Raw genomic sequence first — 21186 nt, 5'->3', positions numbered from 1 at the left:
TCAAGCCCAACCATAGAGCAATGGCACAGTTACAATCAAGCTGATTGGACAGCATCTTCCTGTGCTGTCCCAGTAAACAATCTAGCCTTGACAAAAGGCCCTGAATTTATGCATTAATCACAGCACAATACTGGACATACTGCTACTTCTGAGGATCACATATTAAACAGTTAACATTCTCATAACCTGGTTTGATTTAGATTGGAAGTGTTAAAAAAAAGAAAAAAAGAATAGCTGACATGTTTCTGTAACAAAATTACAGGCATTACCGTCATTTATTTTCTTATGTTACACATACAGAATATGAACCGGTATACTATACATACGGTGACCTACAGAACAAAACAAAATGTAACACTTTGTAACAGCAGAAAAGGTCTGAATTTAAAAAATCATACTAAAGTTATTATTTCTGTGTTCACATGGCTAATGTGTACAGTAAAATCACTGATGTTAATGGTACACATATTACTGACTTATTGTAGCTATGCCCCCAATGCTTTAAATACATAATTTTAAATACAATATGGTAAAATCTGTATATAAAATCATAACGTGTTTTGGTTTAGCACAACAGGAAACAATCTGGTAATCTGAGTTAAATGGATTGGAAAAGATCTTAGAAAACTGAATCATTACTTATAAGATCAATTAACTGACAAATTTGGATAGACACTATGGGGGGAAAAAAACATGTCTGCTGAGGGGATAATTTATAATAAAAATCAGGAATAGGGTAAAACATTTCCTCTTCAGGCTCCGAGGTCATAATCTATCCACAAGCCTATCGTTCATCTTCTTTGTACTATCACAATTTTTCATGTTTGTGACTCTTAAGATCAGATCTAGTTGGTCGCTCAAGGGCCAAAAAGGACAGTCTTGATGTAGGCGACCGTGGTAAAGTTAAGCAACATTGCCACATGCTCATTCCCTTCCAGCTCAAGCATATGGACAGGCTGATTCTGGTGGCCTATCCAACGCTTGCACTGGGTGGCACTCAGCAGGTTGACTGTCCCATCCCCATCTCCAAGAATCAGTGTGGGGTCTGTATCAGGAAAGTTGGTGTAGAGGAAACCCTCCGCTGTAGGCACTCCACTGCCGTACAGACAGTGTATGGCCACCCCAGGGGGCTCCAGTGCACTGACCAGTGGCGCAGTGTCTTGACGCATCTCCCAGCCATCTTCAAAATCAATATCCTTGAAGAAGCGCTGGTAGTCCTTGACGGTGTAGTTGGTGGTGGGTGTTTGGATCAGGACCTGGTCAGCGGGCCAGGAATGTGCGTATGGGAACAGCCATGTGGTTGAGACTGCAGAGCGCTGCTGCGAGCGGATTTTTAGTGAACTGATGACTGGAATACGGTTATTATCACCTACAAGGAAAGACCCAATATAAACCACTGCAATAGTTAATATAAAGTACATAGTTGCTAGACATTATGATTGGTATGCAGCCCACAGTAACTCCACTATTGCGTCTGACTCCTATGTAACTTCATGCCGAAAAGCCTACTCAGACTCTTACCAGAAGCCACAACTCTCATGGTTTTGGCCACTCCAGCCCAAGGAGCACCCAGGGACACAAAGGCCTTGATGTAGCGATCCTTCCAGGCCTGGGGCTGATGGTTTAGGAAATACAAGGTGTACATGTTCCCCATGCTGTGGGCAATCAGTACAACCGGACCTCCAGCCTTTTCTGCCATCTCTTCAATCATCTGTTGCAGACTCAAAAAGTAGGCCTTGTTCTCATCTGTCAAAATCATATAAAAGCAAGGGGGAAAACTTGCATGAGACTGGTCATTCTAAACTACTGCGATTCCTATAACAATATTTTAAAGCAAACAATTAATACATCTAAAAGGTCTAAATTGATATTCTGTTTCTCTATTAAAATGTTGATCATAATTCCAATGACTAGATACAAAGTAATACAACTTACAGGCTAAAATCTACCCAACAAACATTATAAAAGGTTGGTGGCAATAACACATAGCTAGCTCCTAACAAGGACATGCAATTAATCCAAAGACCTGTTGCCAACAAGCTCGGTTCATCAGACCGCAAATGTAACAGAATGCAATGGACTGTAAAGGGTGTAGGCTACTTACTTGGAGCCTTACGCCAGTCATACGGAGCCCCTCGAACATCGTCATCTCTTGTATATCCCCATTCTACCAGCGACTGCACTATGGTGACGAAATACATACCTGCAATACACACAGTAGTAGCTTAGTCAAACCCACACATAAGCAAAGACAGATACTAACTCTATTAGATAGACCGTTGAATAAATACTTTAGGCACGCTACTATGATGGGCCCACTCACCAACGTCGCGCTTGCTGGGGTCAAGGTATTCCAGAGAAAAGGTCTGTCCAAAGCCAGGCACCCTGACATCTACCCCCAGAGGAGCTTCGGTCTGCCTTGTTGTGCGGTTGTAAATCAGTCTAATACACAGACAGATGCCAGAATATTAGAAAAGTTCATTACAGTATACATTCTAAGTATTATGGAGATGACATGGGATAGAACTGGAAACTTTCACTTAGCTTAATTCATGAGTTGTTCCTGAAATAAACTCACAGCACACTGACATGTGGTTATTTTGGTTAGAGACCCCACAAGCAACACCTGTTTCAATTAATTTCAGTATAGAGAGCTGCACCTGCGGGTCCCTACAGAGATCATTGTGGAACGGTCAACATTTTTCATGCTGTGGTTGGGAGCGGGCGGTCAGACAGAACTTTAAATATTTTTGTTGTCCCACAGATTATTTGGAAATGGACGTCTTTCTGCTTTGTATGCGTTAGCCACGCTCAGAATTCACAAGTTAAGTAGAGCCTACCTCTCCTCTACTAGTTGGGCGTGCGAGATCAAGTGCGCCTAGTATACAGTGCCTTCAGAAAGTATTCAGACCCCTTGACTTTTTCCACATTTTGTTACGTTACAGCCTTATTCTAAAATTGATTAAATAAATACATTCTGCAATCTACAAACAATACCCCATAATGACAAAGTGAAAACAGGGATAGATATTTTTGCTAATTCATTACAAATAACAGATACCTTATTTACATAAGTATTCAGACCCTTTGCCATGAGACTCAAAATTGAGCTCAGGTGCATCCTGTTTCCATTGATCATCCTTGAGGTGTTTCTACAACTTGATTGGAGTCCACCTGTGGCAAATTCAATTAATTGGACATGATTTGGAAAGGCACACACCTGTCTATATAAGGTCCCACAGTTGACAGTGCATGCCAGAGCAGAAATCAAGCCATGAGGTCGAAGGAAATGAGGAAAAGAGCTCCGAGACAAAATGTTTGTAGAGGTACAGATCCGGGGAATGTACACCAACAGAGACTAGTCAGGATTGAGGCCAAGATGAACGGCGCATAGTACCGCAAGCTCCTTGATGAAAACCTGCTCTAGAGCGCTCAGGACCTCAGCTTGAAGGTGCACCTTCCAACAGGACAACGCAGGAGTGGCTTTGGGACAAGTCTGAATGTTCTTGAGTGGCCCAGCCAGAGCCCGGACTTGAACCCGATCGAACATGGAGAGACCTGAAATCGCTGTACAGCAACACTCCCCATCCAACCTGACAGAGCTTGAGAGGATCTGCAGAGGAATGAGAGAAACTCCAAATACAGGTGTGCCAATGAGAAAACAATTTTATAATAAGGCTGTAACATAACAAAATATGGGAAAAGTCAAGGGATCAGAATACTTTCCGAATGCACTGTATGTGTGGTCTCAATGAAATCGAATAGGCTGCCTATGCATGTACAGAATCACGTTAGTTATCTTTCCTAGTAAATTAAATATGATTAGACTAGTGTCTAAATAAATGTTGATAATGGAAAGTGGAGGGTGCTCAACCAACGTGAGACGAGGTGCAATCAAAATTTGATAATTGAAAAAAGGCAACCATGGTAAGCGAGCTTTGCGCCTTGTCATTTTCAATAAATATTGATTACCCATGTGTCTGCAACTCGTCCTTCTAAACGACCTGGTCTCAGAGCATTTTGTATTCTGTATGTAAACCCTGAGACACTCCAGTTAGAATGTTACATTTCGTATGGTATGTATTAATTTGTATGTCCAACCATTTCGTATTTGCTAAACGTACTATACAGTGTTACGAAATTGCAAAAAGTACTGTTACTAATTTGCAAAATATGTTACAAATTCTAGCTAGGTGGTTAACGTTAGCATAGGGTTAAGTTTAGTAGTTAGTTTAAACGGTTAGGGGAAGGGTTAGCTAAATGTGCTAAGGTTAGCTAAGTAGCTAAAACATAAGTAGGTAAAGTTTCTAATTAGCTAAAATGTTGTCTGACGAGATTTGAACTCCCAACTGGTTGTGCACTACACCTTCTATTAAATACACTAAGCTCAGAGACAGACTAATTGTTGAAACCATTGATTACAAAGGGGATTCAAAAGTCAATTTGTACAATGGTCAGAAGATAACCTATTCAACCTAGGCAACAGAAACAGTTCTAGTGCATACCTACTCAGCCAGCTATTTAGTAGTATTAAACTAGTATTTTATTATTAAGTTGCCAGTAGTAGAGATGGTATCAGTAGCTTTCTACCGAGCTCATATTAACCAAATACACAACACCCTGCTTTTCCTCCTCACATAGCACTAAGTGCTAACCTTATGTTATCGATCCAGCAGTCGATGGCCACTGGCACCAGCAGTTCCAGGTTGAGCCATAATGTGAAATAGACATCAGTCTTCTTGTAGCAGATGTAGTGAACCACGCTGGGCTTGTCCAGCTTGGCCTCCAACTGATTCCCGAGGTCTCCAGGAACTGTGGGACAATACAATAGGTTGAGGATGGCCAATCAGACTGACCAAAGGCAGAACACTATCAATTGAGTGTGATACAGGCAATGAGTTAACATTTATTAACTAATATGACAACTCTGTTTGTGGGGTCTTTAGAATGGCGAGATTAGTGTTTACTCTGGCCAGACTGAGATTTCAACATGAGGCAGTGACTACATAAAACCTTGAGTGACCGAGGCAACCACAAGTTAAAAGTAACCAGAAAGGAGACCTTAGGACAAACTTCACTGATTGTCGCCATACATGGCAGTGATAGCAAACAAATAGCCTACTGCTAGGGTTGTAACTTGCCAAACAGAAGATCAGGCAGTGAGATACCCTTTGTTGGAATACAGAACAGACTACTACTTTCTAGGCTTGCAATATGTATTTTTATTCTCAAGGTGTATTAAAAAGCTGTGAAAATAAAGGTGAAATAAGAAACAGCATTAGGGAATTTACAAGTTGGTTAAATAGTAACAGTAGATGCATTGCAGCGCGTGGGGAAAACATGTTGGCAAACAAAGTGTCGGTCACATTTTGTGCCATTTGGCAGTCATATGACCGTCATATGACCACCAGTCGCTCGAGCCTAGCGTGCCTGAATCACTCTGCTCATGAGTAAACAATCGGAGACCGAACTGCATTGTAAAGTTGGAGTAATAAATGTAATGTGCACAGGGATAGATTATTGACCAACAAAAGTTAACGACGGTATGTATATTAGCTAGTTTTACCCGCTCTCTAATCAAGGAAATAAACAATGCCTTGCTGTTCGAGGGACATCTCAAAACAAATCTGATGCTGAGTAACAGGTCAAGAGTTTCTGCTAACTAGCCTAACGTTACCTGTCTGACGTTAGCCAAGAAGCTGGCGAAGCAATCTGTTACACACTATTGACTACATAAAAATAGTAACGCTATCTGGTTAACGTTAACTACAACAAATATAAACAATTGGCACTTACTTAGGACTACGGGAGGTCTTTCCGATCGACATGACTTGCCCGTGAGACAATTTTCCAATGTTCTGCCGTTGATGTATGGTGCCAAAAACAACAAACACAGCTGAAAGAGCGTTGGGATAGTCAAACCACAGGATACCATTTCTCCCATTCATAACGCTGTTTCCCCTGATGAGGAAATGTGGGTGTTTATCAACACGAAGAAATCCCTTTGCTGACACACATTTCATAACATGAAAACAAAACTGCGCAGATGTTGAAAGCAGGGATGCAACAGATAATTTATCAATCTATTGACCTTCTTCTATGGTATTATGACGGTCCGCAAACAACACTAAATGTACATGCCCCCACCTACTGGATGGGATGAAAACGGTTTAACTTGAACGCACTATTGGAACAAGGGAAAGGTGGAAAAAAATATACAGTACTTCTAATATTCAAAAGTAAACAACTATACTTCTTCAGTCAGATTCAAATGTATTTTCAGATCACTACACAGGCTCAGGTACCTGGGAGGGGGAACCTCTTCATTCAGTATTCCCTGTAACATTTGGGCTGTAAAGTCCAAATGGTGAGTAAGGCTGAGCAAGGGCCAGTGATAACTGTTGAATGGCATGGATATTGGATCACTACACACATGATGCCCACAGGCTGAGAACAAGATATATCTCAAAGTAATAGCCGGATTGCCCAAAAAATTGTTGTGCACAATCAAGACCTCAAGTGGAAGAAACCTATTGATTTTGTGACCACATGACCTTTCCTCTAGCGCCACCATAAGGCCTTTTCATTTCCATTTTGTTTTCCATTTCCACTTTTACAGCTGCTTATTTTCTAGTTGGTATGTATACTTAGTTCAAAAATCTGCTGCCGATTTTTATTATTTTGTTTGTAATATCATTCAAAGATGATAATGTTAATTTATTTTTAATTGAACAGGTTAATGTATATAAGTTATATTTTAAGTTATTCATTAATGTTAAGAGAATTTTCCATTCAAGATTTTTACCATTTAAAATAACATTTAGACTGTAAAAGATGACCTTCAGCACATTTCTTATAAAGGGTATCAATCTTGCATCAAATAGTGAATTTCACTGTGTGCAGAATATTGCGTGCATTTCTGCACAGTGTTCTATTTTCACAGCTCAATGTCAGTAAATATTGGACTACAAGAGCCTGCAAAGGTAGAGTTATTTAAAGCTTTGAAGGAGTCGATTGGCTTCTGGAGGTGTGTGGCTACAGCAATTGCGCAGGGTTGATGTGGTGGTGGGGCCCAATGCGATATCTTTTCATGGGGCCCAAAATCCCTGGTGGCGCTGTGGCTGTGGGACATCCCTAGCAACCATCACAGTTAAAACCGTACTATAAACTGAGTAGTTTGGCTCCTGGATGCTGATTGGCTGAAAGCCATGGTATACCACATGTATGACTCAAAATTACTTGTTTACTGTTCTAATTATGTTAGTAACCCGTTTATAATAGCAATAAGGCACCTTGGGGGTTTGTACTATATGGCCAATATACCACAGCTAAGGCCTGTATACAGGCACTCCGCATTGGGTGGTGCATTAGAACAGGGATTAGCTGTGGTATATTGGCCATATACCACACCCCCTCAGGCCTTATTGCTTAATTATACCTCAGTGATTAAAACCCCCACTAATCAAGGGAAATATTAACCTACTAATTACAGGACATTTTTCTGATTTAAAATAACAAAGATACATTTATTGAAAATAACTAACAATATATTATTGAAATCTATTAACAAAGATCGATTTACTTAATACAATAATACAAAAGTAGTAATGGTTTTAAACTACTGTCAACTCTTTTGAAGAGAACATTTTCACATTTGCATGTCCAATTTTTACAGGGCCACAGTGTCCCCCAACCCCCACTGTCTCAGTCCCTAGTATCTATGCTACAATAGCCTATGTGTCTAGGCTGTTCTGAGGGCAAAATGGGGTGCAACTCAATATAAGGAAGGTTCTCCTAATGTGTATATTGTTAAGTTAAATAATTAGCTGGTGTTCCAGCTGTTACTTTTGTTAGTCAGGAATTTAACAGTGTCTTTTGCTGAAATTTAGAAGTGCTTTGCAAAATTCCCCAAATAAATAGAAATTGGTGGTAATACTCCATAATTGTTGTTCCACTTAATATTTATTCAAGCCATTGCGCAATGATCATTCTAAATTTGAAGAACACTCAAACAATTATTATATTATTGTGCAAGCAATACTTATGAATTCTTTAGCAACACATGAGAGACAAATTTTAACAATACTATGCATTTAAAGAGTGGTTAGTACATTTTCATTTGCAGTCAATGGGACAAGCTGTGGCCTTTATGAATGTATTTTCTACCAAAATATGTTGTATGGGATAAACCAATTGTCTTAGTCCCACAGAAATGAGAAACCTATTGGCAACTGAATTTAACACTGGTGCAATAAAGTTGTAAATGTTTCATCAGAATTGATTTGGCATCAAAAGATGGCACCTTAGTAAAAGAAATATCCTGATAACACACAGTAGAAAAAATGGCACAACAGTCTACATATAGAATTTACAGATGCATTGTTCTCAATTATCACATTTTATTTGTCATATGTGCCGAATACAACAGGTGTAGACCTTACAGTGAAATGCTTACTTACAAGCCCTTAACCAAAAATGCAGTGTTAAGAAAAATACCTGAAGAAATGAGAAATAAAAGTAACAAATAATTAAAGAGCAGCAGTAAAATAACAATAGCGAGGCTATATACAGGGGGTACCGGAACAGAGTCAATGTGCTGGGGCACCGGTTAGTCAAGGTAATGAGGTAATATGTACATGTAGGTAGTTATTTAATAACAGAGTGTACGCTGCTACTGAGGCCCATTATCAGCAACCATCACTCTTGTGTTCGAGATCTTCAGTTTCTTGGCAATTTCTCGCTTTGGAATAGCCATCATTTCTCAGAACAAAAATAGACTGATGAGTTTCAGAAGAAAGTCTTTGTTTCTGGCCATTTGAGCCTGTAATCGAACCCAAAAATGCTGATTCTCCAGATACTCAACTAGTTTAAAGGCCAGTTTTATTGCTTCTTTAATCAGAACAACAGTTTTCAGTTATGCAAACAACATAAAGGCCAAAGGGTTTTCTAATGATCAATTAGCCTTTAAAATGATCAACTTGGATTAGATAACCGTGTGCCATTGGAACACAGGAGTGATGGTTGCTGATAATGGGCCTCTGTACGCCTATGTGTATATTCCATTAAAAATCAGCCGTTTCCAGCTACAGTAGTCATTGTCACGCCCTGACCATAGAGAGCCCTTGTTTCTCTATGGTGTAGTAGGTCAGGGCGTGACTAGGGGGTATTCTAGTTTATAATTTCTATGTTGTGTTCTAGTTTATATTTTCTATGTTGGTGTTTTGTATGATTCCCAATTAGAGGCAGCTGGTAATCGTTGTCTCTAATTGGGTATCATATTTAAGTCGTTTTTCTCCCCACCTGTGTTTGTGGGATATTGTTTTGTGCCTGTGCACCACGTAGTCACGTTTCGTTTATTGATTTATTGTTTTGCTTTAAGTTTCACTTTTTAAAATGAATATGTGGAACTCAACCTCTGCTGCGCCTTGGTCCCGTTCTTACGACAACCGTGACAGTCATTTACAACATTAACAATGTCTACACTGTATTTCTGATCAATTTGATGTTATTTTAGTAGACAAATGTGCTTTTCTTTCAAAAACAAGGACATTTCTAAGTGACCCCAAACTTTTCAGTAGTGTACGTACAGTCACTGTGGGGACGACATCATCAATGCACTTATTGATGAAGCCAGTGACTGTTGTGGTGTACTCCTCAATGCCATCGGAAGAATCCCGGAACATGTTCCAGTCTGTGCTAGAAAAACAATCCTGTAGCTTCGCATCTGCTTCATCTGACCACTTTTTTATTGACCGAGTCACTGGTGCTTCCTGCTTTAATTTTAGTTTGTAAGTAGGAATCAGGTGGTTGAATTATGGTCAGATTTGGCAAATGAAGGGCGAGGGAGAGCTTTGTACGCGTCTCTGTGTGTGGAGTGAAGGTGGCCTAGAGTAAAAAATAAAAAATCCTCTGGTCGCACATTTAAAATGCTGGTAGAAATGAGGTAAAACGGATTTACGTTTCCCTGCATTAAAGTCCCCGGCCACTAGGAGCGTCCCCTCTGGATGAGCGTTTTCCTGTTTGCTTATGGCTGTATACAGCTCATTGAGTGCGTTCTTAGTGCTAGTATCGGTCTGTGGTGGTAAATAGACAGCTACGAAGAATATAGATAAACTCTCTAGGTAGATAGTGAGGCCTACAGCTTATCATGAGATACTCTGCCTCAGGTGAGCAAAACCTCGAGACTTCCTTAGATATTGTGCACCAGCTGTTTACAAATATACATAGACCGCCACCCCTTGTCTTACCAGAGGCTGCTGTTCTATCCTGCTGGTACAGTGTATAACCCGTCAGTATGTTATTCATGTTGTCGTTCGTTCACGACTCGGTGAAACATAAGATATTAGAGTGTCATGATGTGGCTCTTTCTGGGTGTAGATCGTGGCTTCCCCCTCTCACACTTTCTCCTACACCCAGGTTCTGTTATCTCAGGTTGTAAATTCCTGGCGGAGACTCTCACTCTGGCTATGCATAAAGAGAATACAGAGAGAACAAGGGATTTTACTTGGCCGAACTCCTAAATCCCCATTTTGGGGATTAAACTATGTCCACTTTTCCTTATGTGGTAAGGGTCCGTGGACACTTAAGGGATGGGTATGACGAGTGTTTCATTTGGGGAACTCAGAGGACAGGACACACACAACTATATCTCTGAATGTGTACATTTCTCAATTATGAGGTTTGCGTCTAATTCTTGTATAAAATGAATGAGTAAAGATGAAACTATTTGTGAAATTATGTGATGTTAAACCTTTAATGTGAGAGAATTGTATTCCCTTTCAAGTTGAACTAAGTCATTGGCCTGCACCCCTGAGCACAGACATGATCTGGCATCATGGAACTGCCTTTTCTATTGTCGAATAAAAACCCCTCCTGAGGAAATCCTATTCAAACCACGCATACCTCGGTGTAAGCTGAGGTGGCACAAGTTTGAGTAACAAGACTAGGAAAACCATACCACGTGGAACATTGGCTACACGGCTACAGAATAAGAGCAAATCTTAGGTAATAATTTCTAGCTGCAGACTAGTAATTATTATGTAAACCTGGGATGTGAATACCGACAACCGCCGTAACATCTACTCTTAAGAACAATGGATGTCTGACGTATCCATTACAACAGACACTATCAGGAGCCGCTGATAGAGCAACCAACATGAGTAACCAGAGGCCGTCAATCGGTTTAGCCCACTAAGGGATCTTCCCTATCATAGTTAGTAACCAATAGCAACTGTTTGTTTATGCATTTCTGTGGTTATTTAGTTAGTTAGTAAATAAATGATTAAGCCAATTGGTGTATGGATGAGTTATAGTTTAGGCTGGGTTCGTGCAGATAAGCAACAATATTCCGACGTTTGGAATGAGACTGACGTGAGGTAAAGAATAATTCACTAATAGAAGACTAATTGATCAGATATTAAAATATCTGAAGAGTTATATTCGGGAAATTATAACTTTGTAATCGGAAGCTTTTCCGTGGTACCATGACTTCCTAGTTAATTACATTTATATGATTCGTATAATCATGTAGTAATTGCAGAGTGTTGATTTTGATTTGAAAAAGTATTCACCTTTTTAATGATACTAAAGACACAACAACAGTTTGTAATGTCCCGTTGGTAGGATAGACGTGTTTTTAGTTTGTCCATTTTATTATCCAGCGATTGTACGTTGGCCAATTGTACCGATGGCAAAGGCAGATTAGCCACTCGTCGCCGGATCCTCACAAGGCACCCCGATCTCCTTCTGCGAAACCTCTGTCTCTTTCTCCTGTGAATGACGGGGATGAGGGCCTGTTCGGATTTCTGGAGTAAATCCCTCTCGTCCGACTCATTAAAGAATAAATTCTTCGTCCAATTCAAGGTGAGTAATTGTTGATCTGATGTCCAGAAGCTCTTTTCGGGCATAAGAGACGGTAGCAGCAACACTATGTACAAAATATTTTACTAACAAAATGGCACGGTTGGTTAATTAAGAGCCCATAAAACGGCAGCCATCTCCTCCGGCCTCGTACTTATTTATCAACACTGCTATGGTGATACATTCTATGGCCAGTAATTACTGTATTCACTCTCTCCCTCTCTTTCCCCACCTCTCAGCAGAGTGTCTGTACAGGAAGCAGCTCTGTCTTTCTCCCTGAGAGAGCGCTATATATATATATATGCGCAACATGTAAAGTGTTGGTTTCATGAGCTGACATAAAAGATCCCAGAAATGTTCCATAAGAACAAAAATGTTAGGCAAAAATGTTTACATCCCTGTTATTGAGCATGAGTCCTTTGTCAAGATGATCCATCCACCTGACAGGTGTGGCATATCAAGAAGCTGATTAAACAGCATGAAACTTTACACAGGTGGGGGGGGGGTGCTGCTGAGGAGTCCCTTTTGTTGGGGATTCGGCGCATGCGTCAAATTTAGATTTGATGTTGCGTTTATTTTTGTTCAGTGTAGATGGCTGGCTACTTCTGGGAGATGGTAATAATGAAAACAACATGCTCACTCAAAACAAAGCACAGATGCGTTTCAAGAGCCTAAGTTATTTCTCGAGTGAGATGGCGAACAAGCTTTCCATGAAGGAGTTTGCACAGAAGTTTGACAACCTGGCCAATGGTAGGTTAGCCTTTTTCTTTGTTACAGGGTAATGCATACTACTGATATGTGCTGCAGCATTTTTGTCAGGTGTTGAGTGTTAACCCCTTCCTCTCTCTAGAAGTGTTCAGTGACTGCTACCAGAGCAGTGAGAGCCACTTCTTCACCCTTTCTTTTTAGGAAGTCTCCCATGTGGGGAGTAGCCTGAAGAGGCAGTTGACACCCGCCGCTTCAGCCACCACCGGTGGTGTGAAGTAAAAATACGTTTACGTTTTTGGGGGTATCTGTACTTTACCATTTTATATTTTTTACAACTTTTACTTCACTACATTCCCCCCCAAAATTATGTACATTTTACTCCTTACATTTTCCCTGAAACTCAAAAGTACTTGTTACATTTAAAATGCGTAGCAGGACAGAATATGGTCCAATTCACTCACTTACCAATAGAACATCCCTACTGCCTCTGATCTGGCTAAATTCTCTGTTTGTTAATTATGTCTGAGTGATGGAGTGTGCCCTTGGCTATCCGTAAATATATATATTTTTTTTAACACTAAAATTGTGCCATCTGGTTTGCTTAAAATAAGGATTTTGAAATTATTTATACTTTGACTTTTACTTTTGATACTGAAGTATATTTAAAACCAAATACTTTTACTCAAGTAGTATTTTACTGGGTGACTCACTTTTTTTTCTATTAAGGTATCTTTACTTTTACTCAAGTATGACAATAAGGTACTTACTAAACACAGGGCTCAGAGGTCTTTGCATGTGTGTGGTTTGTCATTCCTCTTTATAAAACTAACCAGACCCTTCGATGTCCAGAGTTTGTGTTGGAACATGGAGGGTTGTTAATTGAAGTTTCTCAGGACTAACTATACTACATTTTTCTTGAAATGTTTGTAGAACAATTGTGCCATCAAACGATTCATACCCCTTGATTTATTCCACATTTTGTCTTAGAGCCTGAATTCAGAATGAATTACCCCACAATGACAATGTTGAGCCATCCTCAGGTTTCTCCTATCACAGCCATTAACTTCTGTAACTGTTTTAAAGTCACCATTGGCCTCATGGTGAAATCCCTTAGCGGTTTCCTTCCTCTCCGGCAACTGAGTTAGGAAGGACACCTGTATCTTTGTAGTGACTGGGTGTATTGATACACCTTCCAAAGTGTCATTAATAACTTCACCATGCTCAGTGATATTCAATGTCTGCTATTCTATAAWTTTTTATTTTTTTTACCCATTTACGAATGTGTGCACTCTTTTACGATGTATTGGAAAACCTCCCTGGCCTTTGTGGTTGAAATTCATTGCTCGACTGAGGGACCTTACAATTAGCTGTATGTGTGGTGTACAGCGATGAGGTAGTCGTTCAGAAATCATGTTAAACACTATTGCACACAGTGAGTCCATGCAACTTATTATCTGACTTGTTAAGCACATTTTTACTCTTGAACTTATTTAGAATTTCCATAACAAAGGGTTTGAATACTTAATGACTCAAGACATTTATTTTTTTATTAATTAGTAAACATTTTTGAAAAACATTGTCAAAGTGGAACAATGTTATACTTTTTAAATTCAGGCTGTAATACAACAAAATGTGGAAAAAGTAAAAGGGGTGTGAATACTTTGAAGGCACTGTAGATATTAAATGGGAAGTGTTTTGTACTGTTCAACCAGAAATTATTTTCTAATGGATACAATAAAGTCCATATCAAGCATTGTAATCAGTGCATTATGTCACACTCAGGATTGAGAAGCGTATCTACATCCCTCTCCCAGAGGAGCCTGTTAGGTCCACACGCCCCACAACCTGAGTTACGGTGACTTGCGTAAGCTTGACAAAAAGAAAGAAGGCTACTCTGGGGCTGACATCAGCATCATTGTACGAGATATCCTCATGCATCCTGTCAGGAAAATGCAGTCAGCCACACACACTTAAAAATGCTCCTTTATATACACATGATATAGGAACTCTATTGCCGTCGACTCTAGTACACCCCAKTAAAGGTGTATCTCTTTCTCTACTATTAAGGAGATTTAAGCGTTTGTAATGGTACTCTACAGTGTAGGTGGGAGGGCCATCCCATGCACCATCTTACAGTGTCGATTTGGGAGGCTGATCCAACAGGGGCCGGTCTTGCATGACATTGGGGTCAACAGGAAGTTCATCAGTCTCATGGAATTCATAATCCTTTTCCTCATATCTTCCTTCRAGGATACTCTGGACCACATTGACCACCTTGCTATTGAATACTATTTCCAAGTGGGGCATGGCCCTGAATTCCTTGACATGGACAGGTTGCGCTTGCTTCCCTATCCAGCGCTTACATTGACCCATGCTAAGACTATCCACTGTATCATCCCCATCAGCATACACATAGTCTATAGGGTCTACATTTGGGAACTGGTCATCATAAATATAGGTAACTGGTGTAGGCAGCCCCACACCATAGAAGCAGTATATCTCAACACCAGGAGGGGGCAGACCTGCGGTCAGGTTTCTGGTGTCTTCCCACATGAACCAGCCATCCTCAAAGTCGATATCTTTGAAGAAGCGTTGGTAGTCCTGGTGGGTATAGTTGAATGAGGGTGTGGAGATGAAGGCGTGGTCTGCAGGCCATGCCTCTTCGAATGGAAGCATCCAGGGGTTTGTGGTGGTCATTCGTTGCTCCTCCCGGATCTTGATGTTAGACACCATTGGGATGCCATCATTTTCACCTGCAGAGACAAATTTATATGAATGTTTTTTTTTTTTTTTTCAATCTCCAGCCAATGTGTAACTCGCCAAAGTAATCTAGACAAACCAGTCTTACCACCCTTTCAAGAAAATTAAGATGTGGGCATCATCTCAAGTAAAACGATTTTGCAATATGTAGTGATTTACTGTCAATGTGACATATGGGACAATAAGAAGTACTTCAGCACGGTTTCAGATTGTTTTAGGTTATGTTTCTACTATGGGTGATGTTTCAATCTGTCCATCGGATTGTGACAGAGTACCTGATGCTAGCACTCGGAGGGGCTTGACTGCCCCACCCCAGGGTGCACCGAGTGAAATGAAGCCTTTGATGTACTGGTCTTTCCAAGCCTGGGTCTGCTGATATAAGAAGTAGAGGACATAATTGCTTCCCATGCTGTGTCCCAGGAGGTAAATAGGTTGTTGATACTCCTCATACATATCCTCAACCAGCTTCTTCAGTCGTGCAAAGTATTCATCCTGCTCATCTGGTTAGTAGAGACAAATAGACAGTCACATGATGTGTAACCATGTTTGCACAAACAATGAGTTGTACTTGTAATTTTGCTGACAGGAAATTGATTGTCAGTTGGATGGTTTGTGTGTGTTTGTGTCCATGATGTCACTTACTTGGAGCTATCCTCCAATCGTATGGTGCTGCTCGGATGGTCTCATTGCGGACATATCCAATGTTGACCAAATGATTAACCATAGTATGAAAATAACCTGGTAAGACAAATTTAATGAAATTATAATTAAAAAGAAAACATTTACAGAAAAAGATGGCCTCGTTATGGTTATTCTCACCTGCCAGCTTGTTGGTGTCCAAGAACTCAACACTATATGTTTGTCCAAAACCAGGCACTCTCACTGTCACCCCTGCAGAATTGGAGGTCTTGCCAGTTGTCCTGTTGTATACAATTCTGTAGCAGGAAATATGCAGTATGTACAGAATGTTATTGCATAAGGGAATGATCCCAACCACTAAAACACTCAAAATCATGAAAAATAGAGTTGTGGTTATATGCTGCTCTCTTACAGTGCATTATTTATTGATACAATGAACAATTAGCAAATGCTCCATAAACATTATGTTGAAATTAATGAATTAATGATCATATCTAAACAGAATTATGACATTGACTATATTAATTATCCCCCTCACCTTATATTATCAATCCAACAGTCAATCCCAATTGGCATGAACATATTTAGGTCAATCCAGAGTGTGAAAAAGTCATCAGTCTTTTTGTAGCACATCCAATGCACAAGGCTTGGCTTGTCAATCTTGGCCTCAAGTTGGTTGCCTAGGTTCCCTGGCACTGGTCAAAAGTGATYAACTTTTAGAACTTTGTCTCCAACTTGTTCAATCAGCACAGCTTGAATTAAAGTATTTCAAAAAGAGCATACAACAATGGTAGATGAGAAAGAAGAGGATGACAGGATTGTGTGATTTGTCCCATCAAACAGACTCAAGACATTGACCAATCCCATATATATTATATATAAACACACAAGCCCCAACCCTAATCCAAACCCTACCAGTTCCCCAACACAGCACCTCCTGGGACATCATGTGTGGCATTACTGCCCCCATAAAACATTTATTAACACAACACTTTCTCCTGTCCAGGCAGATATGCTGATTGGCCCCGCAAATGCTGAAAAAGGAATACCAGTACGCTCTTCAGTCCAGTCCAACCCTCAGCAAATGGCATGAGGAATCCTGTGTGGTTCAGTTGGTTGAGCATGGAGCTTGCAACGCCAGGGTTGTGGGTTTGATTCCCACAGGGGACCAGTATTCATATAAAAGTAATTTGCTCTGGATAAGAGCGTCTACTAAATGATGTAAATATACAGTGCATTTGGAAAGTATTCAGACTCCTTGACTTTAACCACATTTTGTTACGTTAAACCCTTATTATTCCGTGCACTAGCTGGGACACTCCAGGACATTCTGAGACTTTTCCTGAAGCCACTCCTGCGTTGTCCTGGCTGTGTGCTTAGGGTCATTGTCCTATTGTAAGGTGAACCTTCGCCCCAGTCTGAGGTCCTGGGTACTCTGGAGCAGGATTTATTTTTGCTCCGTTAATCTTTCCCTCGATCCTGACTAGTCTCCCAGTCCCTGCTGCTGAAAAACATCCCCACKGCATGATGCTGCCACCCCCATGCTTCACAGTAGGGATGGTGCCAGGTTTCCTCCAGACATGGCGCTTAGCATTCAGGCCAAAGAGTTGAATCTTGGTTTCATCAGACCAGAGAATCTTGTTTCTCAAGGTCTGCGAGTCTTTAGGTGCCTTTTGGCAAACTCCAAGCGGGCTGTCCTGTGCCTTTTACTGAGGAGTGGCTTCTGTCTGGCCCCTCTACCATAAAGGCCTGATTGGTGGAGTTCTGCAGAGATGGTTGTCCTTCTGGAAGGTTCTCCCATCTCCATAGAGAAACTCTGGTGCTCTATCAGAGTGACCATCGGGTTCTTGGTCACCTCCCTGACCAAGGCCCTTCTCCCCCGATTGCTCAGTTTGGGCAGGAGGCCAGCTCTAGAAAGAGTCTTGGTGGTTCCAAACTTCTTCCATTTAAGAACGATGGAGGCCACTGTGTTCTTGGGGACCTTCAATGCTGCAGAACAATTTTTGTACCCTTCCCCAGATCTGTGCCTCAACACAATCCTGTCTCGGAGCTCCACAGACAATTCCTCCAACCTCATGGCTTGGTTTTTGCTCTGACATGCACTGTCAACTGTGGGACCTTATATAGACAGCTGTGTGTTTTCCAAATCATGTGGAATCAATTGAATTTACCACAGGTGGACTCCAATTAAGTTGTACATCTCAAGGATGATCAATGGAAACAGGATGGACTGAATCTCAATTTCAAGTCTCATAGAAAATGGTCTGAATACTTATGTAAATAACGTATGTTTTAAATGTATTCTATTATTCTCTAAAGCGAAAACAGTTTATCATCATTTGGTATTGTGTGTAGATTGATAAGGAAAAACCTTAAATGTATTACATTTAGAATAAGGCTGTAACGCAACAAAATGTGGAAAAAAGGGTTTGAATACTTTCCCGAAGGCACTGTATATCCCAGGACCAGTTAAAAAAGCTAAATCATTGTAGATGCCATAGAAAGGGCGATTTTCTGCCCGAAAGCCAGTTCTTGAAATACACGTTTGTCTTTCAGGATATAACAAAGCCAACAATATTACAATCATATAAAACATGAACATAATCTAATGACACAATCCAATATAGGCCTTTCACATCACAGCAAACTAATCAAGAAATAGAAACGCTCACCTATAAGAACCGGCGGAGGGCTATTGTTTGCCACTTTGCTTTGAAGTTTGACACTTGGTGGGAAGACCACATCGAAGAGCCAAAATCCAGTAGATTGATGTAGCGCAAGGTATCCTATAACGAGCACGGTACAGCAGTATGCGTATCCCATTATGTCCAAATCTTTCCTAAAGCTCCGTGTTGTCTTGTCTCACTGGGTCAGGAGGTGAACTGGTCTATTAATCCTGTGCGGGAGAGAGGTGGGACGCGAAATCAGAGGGAAAACGTGAGGTTAGTTATTCGTCGTCGTAACGCACTTCCAAAGCGCTCCTCACAGCAGGAATAAAGGAGTCAACATGATAAAGATGCACATATTATGTCCTGCTATAAGCGCATCTGTGTGCTTCTACCGAGTATAAGTAATACGTGTTACAGTAGTTTACCTGCATGTATATGAAAATGTAAACACACACACATACAGAAGGGGGACAAACACGACGTGTACCACCTACCTACCCATTGACCTATTGATTGTCGTATAAATTCCATTCCGTCCAGGCTGTTTGCACAATGGTACCAAGGTAAATTATTAACAATCCAGCATTTAGTTACCAACGAAAAATATAGGTGAAAAAAAAACAGTTTGCTAAATATCACCAGCGTTGTGTTAATCTTGCAATACATGTTTTTGCTTATGTTATATAAATATAATGACAGTCAAACGAGCTAAATGCAGAAGCCAGTTACTTTACAATGAGCCTTTATAATAACCTTATTATTGTGTTGTGAACGTTTTTTTGTGATATTTATTCCCATGTGATGTAAAAAAAATTAAAAAAAAGGTTTCTGGAAAATGCAGCTATGCTGTCCTTTTTCGTGGAGAGGACAACTGGTTTGGTTACTTTGTTGCTTTATAGACTAGTGGCCAATCCTCAAAAAGGCCTTTAGTTTTTTAGATACCCCGACCAGAAGTATAACGAAGTATAACCATGTTTTTCTATATCTCTAATGTCTCCCATTTATGAAATGGATGGTTGGGTAAAAATATTTTACTGAAAAAGTGGTTGTGGAAAAATGTTTTACTGATAAAGTGGTTAAATTGATAGATATTGTGACACACCCCCTAAACAAAAAAATTGCATAATGCCTGGTTGGAGGGGGATGGGTCACATAAGGTCATGTAACCAAATATTGCAAGTTCTGATATTGCTAAATCACTAGAAAAATATTAAAATGTTTATAATAAAACAATAAGAAAAATATGTTTTTTWAAATGCAGTTCAGAATTGAAAGACACCCTGTTTGTTGTTTTGTGATGTATTGTGTCACACCCTGATCTGTTTCACCTGTCTTTGTGCTTGTGTCGACCATCTTCCCCATTATCCCCTGTGTATTTCTCTGTCTGTTGCCAGTTCGTCTTGTCTTACCAGGGTTCTTTCCCGCCTTCCTGTTGCGCTATTTCTGTTTCCTAGTTTTCCCCGGTTCTGACCATTCTGCCTGCCTGCTGTCCTGTACCTGTCTGACTCTGACCTGATCACGAACCTCTACCTGCCCTTTGCATGCCCTGTGTTTCTAATAAATCATCTGAGAACTGTACTATCCACCTTCCGTGTTTTCATCTGGCTCATATCCTGAGTCGTGATAGTATTGTTGTATTTCTGTGCATCATCACACCCCCTAAACTCAAAGTGCAGAATAATGCCTGGATGGATTGGGAATGGCCCACATAAGCTCATGTAACCAAATATTGCAAGTTCTAATATTGCTAACATTTGGAATACAAGTATTCAGTTGTCTGCCCTACATAATTAAGATCTCTTAATATGTGGACACCCCTTCCAATTAGCGGATTCGGCTACTTCAGCTACACCCGTTGCTGACTGGTGTATAAAATCGAGCACACAGCCATGCAATCTCCATCAACAAACATTGGCAGTAGAATAGCCTTACTGAAGAGCTCAGTGACTTTCAACGTGGCAACGTCATAGGATGCCACCTTTCCAACTTGTCAGTTCGTCAAATTTCTGCCCTGCTAGAGCTACCCCGGTCAACTGTAAGTGCTGTTATTGTGAAGTGGAAACATCTAGGAGCAACATCAGCTCAGCCGCGAAGTGGTAGTCCACACAAGCTCACAGAACGGGCGGCCGAATACTGAAGCGCATGGCGTGTAAAAAATTGTCTGTCCTCGGTTGCAACACTCACTACAGAGTTCCAAACGGCCTCTGGAAGCAACATCAGCACAACTGTTCGTTGGGAGCTTCATGAAACTGGTTTCCATGGCCGAGTAGCCGCACAAAAGCCTAAGATCACCATGCGTAATGCCAAGGGTCGGCTGGAGTGGTGTAAAGCTCGCCTCCATTTTACTTTGGAGCAGTGGAATCCCGTTCTCTGGCATGATGAATCACGCTTCACCTTTTGGCAGTCCGACAGACAAATCTGGGTTTGGCGGATGCCAAGGCATAGTGCCAACTGTAAAATTTGGTGGAGGATGAATAATGGTCTGGGGCTGTTTTTCATGGTTCGGGCTAGGCCCCTTAGTTCCAGTGAAGGGAAAACGCCACAGCATACA

At 40.7% G+C, this 21186-nt stretch overlaps 2 protein-coding genes across 3 annotated transcripts; both read right to left on the bottom strand.

Annotated features, from left to right (window-relative positions):
• Window positions 1–235: 235 nt before the first annotated feature.
• Window positions 236–6100, bottom strand: LOC111952180 (lysosomal phospholipase A and acyltransferase). The gene is made up of 6 exons (XM_023970735.2): window positions 5797–6100; window positions 4656–4812; window positions 2324–2442; window positions 2105–2203; window positions 1522–1746; window positions 236–1369 (listed from the first exon to the last, which is right to left on the bottom strand). Exons 1-6 carry the CDS (start codon window positions 5942–5944, stop codon window positions 858–860), a joined length of 1260 nt encoding a protein of 419 aa, XP_023826503.1. The 5' UTR covers window positions 5945–6100; the 3' UTR covers window positions 236–857.
• Window positions 6101–9902: 3802 nt separating this feature from the next.
• On the bottom strand, window positions 9903–18789 carry LOC111952179 (phosphatidylcholine-sterol acyltransferase). Of its 2 annotated transcripts, none has more exons than XM_023970733.2 (6): window positions 18639–18789; window positions 16505–16661; window positions 16147–16262; window positions 15970–16065; window positions 15603–15827; window positions 9903–15320 (listed from the first exon to the last, which is right to left on the bottom strand). In XM_023970733.2, exons 1-6 carry the CDS (start codon window positions 18787–18789, stop codon window positions 14698–14700), a joined length of 1368 nt encoding a protein of 455 aa, XP_023826501.1. In that variant the 3' UTR covers window positions 9903–14697. The 2 variants fall into 2 exon arrangements, with proteins under 2 accessions (XP_023826501.1, XP_023826502.1); XM_023970734.2 differs by having other exon boundaries at window positions 16505–16718; window positions 18639–18728.
• Between the last annotated feature and the right edge of the window lie 2397 nt (window positions 18790–21186).

The sequence above is a fragment of the Salvelinus sp. IW2-2015 genome, linkage group LG26, assembly GCF_002910315.2.
Source record: "Salvelinus sp. IW2-2015 linkage group LG26, ASM291031v2, whole genome shotgun sequence".
Classification (NCBI taxonomy): Eukaryota; Metazoa; Chordata; class Actinopteri; order Salmoniformes; family Salmonidae; genus Salvelinus; species Salvelinus sp. IW2-2015.
The sequence above is the reverse complement of the archived record's forward strand: the minus strand, read 5'-3'. Positions and strand labels throughout refer to the sequence as shown.